This window comes from Rutidosis leptorrhynchoides, chromosome 4 (genome assembly GCF_046630445.1).
Source record: "Rutidosis leptorrhynchoides isolate AG116_Rl617_1_P2 chromosome 4, CSIRO_AGI_Rlap_v1, whole genome shotgun sequence".
NCBI classification, from domain to species: domain Eukaryota; kingdom Viridiplantae; phylum Streptophyta; class Magnoliopsida; order Asterales; family Asteraceae; genus Rutidosis; species Rutidosis leptorrhynchoides.
In genome coordinates this window covers 277,675,802-277,683,203 of record NC_092336.1, presented here as the reverse complement: position 1 = coordinate 277,683,203, position 7,402 = coordinate 277,675,802, and the positions used below count along the sequence as shown (strand labels likewise).

General features: G+C 32.6%; 1 protein-coding gene across 1 annotated transcript; it reads left to right on the top strand.

The window, feature by feature from the left end:
* The first annotated feature begins 6,503 nt into the window (after positions 1 to 6,503).
* On the top strand, positions 6,504 to 7,400 carry LOC139841626 (uncharacterized). The gene is made up of 2 exons (XM_071831837.1): positions 6,504 to 6,677; positions 6,777 to 7,400. Exons 1-2 carry the CDS (start codon positions 6,504 to 6,506, stop codon positions 7,398 to 7,400), a joined length of 798 nt encoding a protein of 265 aa, XP_071687938.1.
* Positions 7,401 to 7,402: the final 2 nt, after the last annotated feature.

Sequence of the window (7,402 nt, the reverse complement as noted above, 5' to 3'; positions counted from 1 at the left end):
CTTCTAACTTGACTTTTAAAATTAACTTAACACATGTTCTATATCTATATGATATGCTAACTTAATGATTTAAAACCTGAAAACACGAAAAACACCGTAAAACCGGATATACGACGTCGTAGTAACACCGCGGGCTGTTTTGGGTTAGTTAATTAAAAACTATGATAAACTTTGATTTAAAAGTTGTTATTCTGGGAAAATGATTTTTCTTATGAACATGAAACTATGTCCAAAAATTATGGTTAAACTCAAAGTGGAAGTATGTTTTCCAAAATAGTCATCTCAACGTCGTTCTTTCAACTGAAATGACTACCTTTACAAAAACGACTTGTAACTTATATTTCTGACTGCAAACCAATACTTATTCTGTCTAGATTCATAAAATAGAGTTCAATATGAAACCATAGCAATTTGATTCACTCAAAACGGATTTAAAACGAATAAGTTATGGGTAAAACAAGATTGGATATTTTTTCTTGTTGTAGCTACGTGAAAATTGGTAACAAATCTATAATAATCATATCCTAGCTAACTTATATTGTATTATACATGTATTCTAATATATTATGTAATCTTGGGATACCATAGACACATATGCAAATGTTTTGACATATCATATCGACCCATGTGTATATATTATTTGGAACAACCATAGACACTCTATATGCGGTAATGTGGGAGTTAGCTATACAGGGTTGAGGTTGATTCCAAAAATATATATACTTTGAGTTGTGATCTAGCCTAAGACGTGTATACACTGGGTCGTGGATTGATTCAAGATAATATATATCAATTTTTTTCTGTACATCTAACTTTGGACAACTAGTTGTAGGTTACTAACGAGGACAGCTGACTTAATAAACTTAAAACATCAAAATGTATTTAAAGTGTTGTAAATATATTTTGAACATACTTTGATATATATGTACATATTTGTTATAGGTTCGTGAATCGACCAGTGGCCAAGTCTTACGTTCCGATGAAGTAAAAATCTGTGAAAGTGAGTTATAGTCCCACTTTTAAAATCTAATATTTTGGGATGAGAATACATGTAGTTTTATAAATGTTTTACGAAATAGACACAAGTAATTGAAACTACATTATATGGGTGAATGATCGAAGCCGAATAAGCCCCTTTTGCTTGGTAGCCTAAGAATTAGTAAACCGATCTACTAATTGACGCGAATCCTAAAGATAGATCTATTGGGCCTAACGAACCCCATCCAAAGTACCGGATACTTTAGTACTTCGAATTCGTTTTTATCATGTCCGAAGAATTTCCCGAAATGATAGGGGATATTCTTATATGCATCTTGTTAATGTCGGTTACCAGGTGTTCACCATATGAATGATTTTTATCTCTATGTATGGGATGTATATTGAAATATGAAATCTTGTGGTCTATTATTATGATTTGATAATATATAGGTTAAACCTATAACTCACCAATATTTTTGTTGACGTTTTAAGCATGTTTATTCTCAGGTGATTATTAAGAGTTTCTGCTGTTGCATACTAAAATAAGAACAAGATTTGGAGTCCATGCTTGTATGATATTATGTAAAAACTGCTTTCAATAAACTTATTTTTTATGTAATATATTCTTTTTGTAAACCATTATGTAATCGTCAACCACCCTGTTCAACCACCTACAACCACCACCACTTATCCGGTATAAACCCAAACCGAAACCCCTTTGATTACTATTGCTGCCATTGTGTTTCTGTCTTCTGTCCAACACCTCTCTATCTCTCTTTCTCTTTTATCCTCGTTCGATAAACACCACTTCCATCCGCCATCACCTTTGGCCACTATCACAACCATGACACCACCACACCTTCATTTAAAAACATCATTGAAAACCTGCAACTAATTCTTGATCATTCGTAAACCCACCCTACACAACCCACACATCATTGTTAACTGTGTTTACAGTCGAGAACCATCGCATCACCACCCTCGTTCTCTCTCTCCTGCTTCTAATTCAAATAACCACCAAACAAACTATCATTGCTACTGTTTATTCTTGCTTTATTCCTGCTGTATCTTTTCGAATACCACAGGCCACTTCTATCACTCGCTATGGCTGCTGTAAGTTCCTATTCTTGCTAATTCGCTTCTGTTTCTATTATACTACAATAAAGAGATGATTAAAGACATTAAATACTGAAAATAACTATAAAGGAAGAAAGTGATAAAGATGATTCCCTCTTGTGGTCGACAATCATCAAACAACTAGTCCCACCCTCCATTAGTGTATATAAAAATATATTGCTGGACGTTGAACTCATTAAACCTAATAATCGATACATGAAACTTGGGCTATTTAAAAATAATCTAGCCTACATGGACTATTTTCATGGGCCACAATTCTTTTTACATAAATGGGTCGCTAGGTTATGCTTAATTGGGCTGTGAACTCAATACTATAAACTGAAAACGAGGATAGATAGGAATTGATGATGGAAAAATTATGATAAATATATTAACTTTAAGGATAACGATGATGATAAATAATTGATGATGGAATGGTGAGACGTTGATGATTCTGTGATAAAATGATAACCGGATGATGATCGTGATGATTAAACGGAGATGGTGATTAAATAATGATGGTAGTGATAATGATAAAATGATAATGAAGAAGATAATTAATGAAAACAATAAAGATAATGATACATATGAAGATGAAACAGAAATAAGGGATAAATAGATTTAAGAACCAATTAAATCAGAAATAAGGTGACAGAGGAATGGTTAAAGGCGTTAATGAGTTAGCGGGAGGTCGCGGGTTCGAGCCCGGGCCGGGGCAGTTTATTTTTAAGCATTTTCCATTTAAGGTAGTTATTTTATTTATTATCATCATCATCATTATTATTATTATTATTATTATTATTATTATTATTATTATTATTATTATTATTATTATTATTATTATTATTATTATCGTAAGGAGTATTGTTATAATTATTATCACCATTAATATTAAGATTAATATTAAGATTATTATTACTATTATTATTATTATAAGTATAAGTATTATTATTAAGGTTATAATTAGTAGTATTATTATGATTAAAATCATCATCATCATTATTATTATTATTATTATTATTATTATTATTATTATTATTATTATTATTATTATTATTATTATTATTATTATCATCATCATCATTATTACTAAAAATTATATGTATAATAATATTAATCTTAATACATAAAATAAAATATATACACTTGTTGATTACGATTAAGTGTGTTAATATATATAATTGAATATATGTTCGTGAATCCGAGGCCAACCCTACACTTGTTCAGTGCCGTCATTTGCATTATTGCTACGAAATACAGCATTGTGAGTTTCATTTGCTCCCTTTTTAAATGCTTTTGCAATATATATTTTTGGGACTGAGAATACATGCACTGCTTTTATAACTGTTTTAAGAAATAGACATAAGTACTTGAAACTACATTCTATGGTTGAATTATTATACCGGATATCACCCTTTAAAAAGCTTGGTAGCCTAAGAATTTGGGAACAGACCCCCAAATTGACGCGAATCCTGAAGATAGATCTATGGGCCTAACGAACCCCATCCAGGTTATGGATGCTTTAGTACTTCGATTTTATATACAGATGAGTGTACCTATATATTTGGGGATATTCTATATGCATTTGTTATTGTCGATTACCAGGTGTTCACCATATGAATGATTTTAATTCGCAGGTTATGCGTGCTATTTTATTACACAGGTTATGTGTAATATGAAAATGAATCTTGTGGTCTATTAAAATGATGGAAATGAATGTTTATGATAAACTAATGAACTCACCAACCTTTTGGTTGACACTTGAAAGCATGTTTATTCTCAGGTTTGAAAGAAATCATCCGCTGTGCATTAGCTCATTTTAAAGATATTACTTGGAGTCATTCATGGCATATTTCAAAGACGTTGCATTCGAGTCGTTGAGTTCATCAAGATTTTTATTAAGTCAATTATAGTTGGATATATTATGAAAGGGTATGCATGCAGTCAACTTTCGATGTAAAGAAAGTTTGTCTTTTTAAAAACGAATGCAATGTTTGTAAAATGTATCATATAGAGGTCAAATACCTCGCAATAAGATCAACTATTGTGAATCGTTTATAATGTATATGAACGGGGCATTTCAGTTGGTATCAGAGCAGTGGTCTTAGCGAACCAGGTCTTGCATTAGCGTGTCTAACGGATAGTTGTTTAGATGCATTAGTGAGTCTGGACTTCGACCGTGTCTGTATGTCAAAAGTTTTTCTTATCATTTTATGTCAAAAATTACCTGCTTATCATTCTTAGTCTAGACACATCTTACTTCATTGATTGCATGAATAGTGCATAGACAAAATTCGTATCTTAGCGTATCTGCTAATTCATATCTTAGTGTATCTGTTACTATAAACTTTGCCTGACATATTCCGCAAATTCCTCCGTAATCTACGAGATCTTTTGTTCTATATATACGGATATTCTATGTAATTAGAATACCAACCGATAGCCAAAAATCATTTCATATCGAAAAATCATTTATTCAATCGTATGAAATGGATCTCGCCACTAGTTCAAGTCCCTCGGATTTTGATATGGATTTTCACTCAAGCTCCGAAAGCAGTGTGACCGGAGTGGAGCAACCAATTAGCCATCATCTATTCTGGATGAATTGGGGATGGGTTCGTAGCCTATTAAATCATTGGAGATAAGAAGAAGGTGATTTCTTCCATCCATCACATTCCCCTCTTGGTGATGAACCTGAAGCACTTACCGGTGAACCAATCCGAAACACCATTTTCTCACTCATTTCCAGAGTATCTTGTCATGATTATATACTATCTCAAATTCAAAACCTTATTCATCCACTCGTTCCAACTGCCAATCATCCCGGAGTAATAGAAGAAGTCAACGAACTTCGTGCTCGAGTAGTAGCTTTGGAGAGTACAATGCACAACTTGCAGGCATCAACAGTACCACCGGCATCAACAGCACCAGCAGCCTCAACATCACACGCCTCAACATCACAATCTATACCTTGAACATAATCCTCGTTCTACATATCGTTCTACGTACTGTTCTAGACCATCTAACTTGTTCTACATATCTCTCTACATCAATACGCCTCATGGAATATTCACAACAATAACCGATGAAGTATTGATTCATAACTTCATTGGAGAATCATTTTATGGCAATTATGTAATCTCTAAAGTCTTAGAGATCATTTATTCTAGTTTCAACCAAAAATCAAATGAGATTAATATCATATTAACTCATTAAATTCATGATTACATCTGAAGAAAATATATATATGTATGTATATTTTCATAAAGATTGTAATTAAAAATTCTATTGTACAAACTGTTAATGATGTGAATATTTTAACGGGTAGGTAATACCCGAGGAATATTTAGATTTCACATTAATAAGGTACACTGTACATTCTTCGAATCTGATTCAACAGTCATTTACTATCCTACTTACATCCACCGATATACGTATCCGTTCACCGCAGAATAACCATTTTCATTCAATTTCATATTTGGATTTTGACCTATCAGAATCCAACAAGTGGTATAATGAAGAAAACATTGGACAAAATAAAATTTGTTAGAAACAAACAAATTAACTAAGAGAAATTTTGTTAAGAATCTACGCTAACAAAATCCAAGCTAACTGTTCCTAGCTAATTGTTAATTCCTTATTACATTTTATTTATCGCAATTTATTTATCGTAATTTAATTATCGCAATTTTAATTCTTGCAATTTTATTTATCGTTATTTAATTTCTGTTATTTCCTTTACGCACTTTAAATATCATCGGGACACATATACAATGTTTTGACATATCATATCGACGCATCTATATATATTATTTGGAATAACCATAGACACTCTATATGCAGTAATGCTCGAGTAACCTATACATGGTTGAGGTTGATTCTCAAATAATATATATACTTTGAGTTGTGATCGAGTCTGAGACATGTATATAATGGGTCTAGATACGTATTAATTAATTCGAATATTATATACTAAACTATATATGAATTATTGAATTACTAACTGTGGACTACCAACGTTGGACAATTAAAATGAATTAAAATATTAATTATAACATATGAAACTAAACATTTCTTCAAGTTTGCCATTTGATTTCATCTTAAACCTAGTTTGTATCTTGACAATTACAATCTGCGTTCAAACCTTTCATGATTCTTGAAAATACCTCAATCGAGAGGATGATCGAACCATACGTTATCTACGGAAGGAAAGATTTATGCATATAGTTATGCACCTGAAAAACTCTCGGAACCTGAGTAAACGTGTAACACGTAGCTGTGCTAATTCCTTTAGCGTTATTATTACTGAAAATAACTTTGAAACTCCTGTTCGAGATAGCCAGTTTTGTCACAGCTCCAGCAAGTCAACTTCGACTTTTCGTTCGAAACAACCTTATTATAAACTTAATATGGTGGATGTTAACCATTTCGGGTTTCGTTTCACTTGGAACCAAAGTCCTAATGCTTCAACGGGAATTTTGAAGAAGATCGATAGAGTCATGGAAAACGATGTTTTTATTAGTAGGTTTACGAATGCCTACATCATCTTCCAGCCTTATAGAACCTCTGATCATTGTCTGGCCGTGCTAAAAATTCCTATAAATTTTGTGTCGAATCCTCTACCATTTAAATTCAGTAATTATGTCACTAAGCATGTTGATTTTCATGCAACTGTTTCATAGGAGTGGAGGACTAATGTCCAAGGCTATTCGATGTACAGGTTAGTTAACAAGTTACGCATGTTGAAAACTCCAATTCAAAGATTGATGTGGTGTAAGGGTGATATCCATAAACGTGTTGTCCAATTACGTGATGAGTTGGAGAGTGCTCAAAAAGAAGTAGATGCTCATCCTTATTCTACTACTTTACGTGAAAAAGAAAATATAGCTTTAAAGCATTACAATGAGGTGGTGTTCCAGGAGGAAAGCTTGTTAAAACAAAAATTGAAAATTGAGTGGCTTCGAGTGGGATACTGCAACTCTAATTACTTTCATAAAGTAGTGAAATGGAGATTAAACAGAAGTCGTATTGATGTAATCACTGATGCAGATAATCATGTGGTTAAAGGTGCTGCTGTCCCTCAGGTCTTTGTTCGGCATTATGAGAATTTTTTGGGTTGTGCGAGTACGTGTGATGAATTTGTAGATCCAAGATCTCTTTTTACAAAACAAATCAGTCAAAGTCAGAGTGATTATATGGCGCAGCCGGTGTTGGAGCATGAAATTAGGGATGCAATTTTTGACATTGGTAACAACAAATCGCCAGGTCCGGATGATTTTACTACGAGTTTCTTTAAAGATGCCTGAGA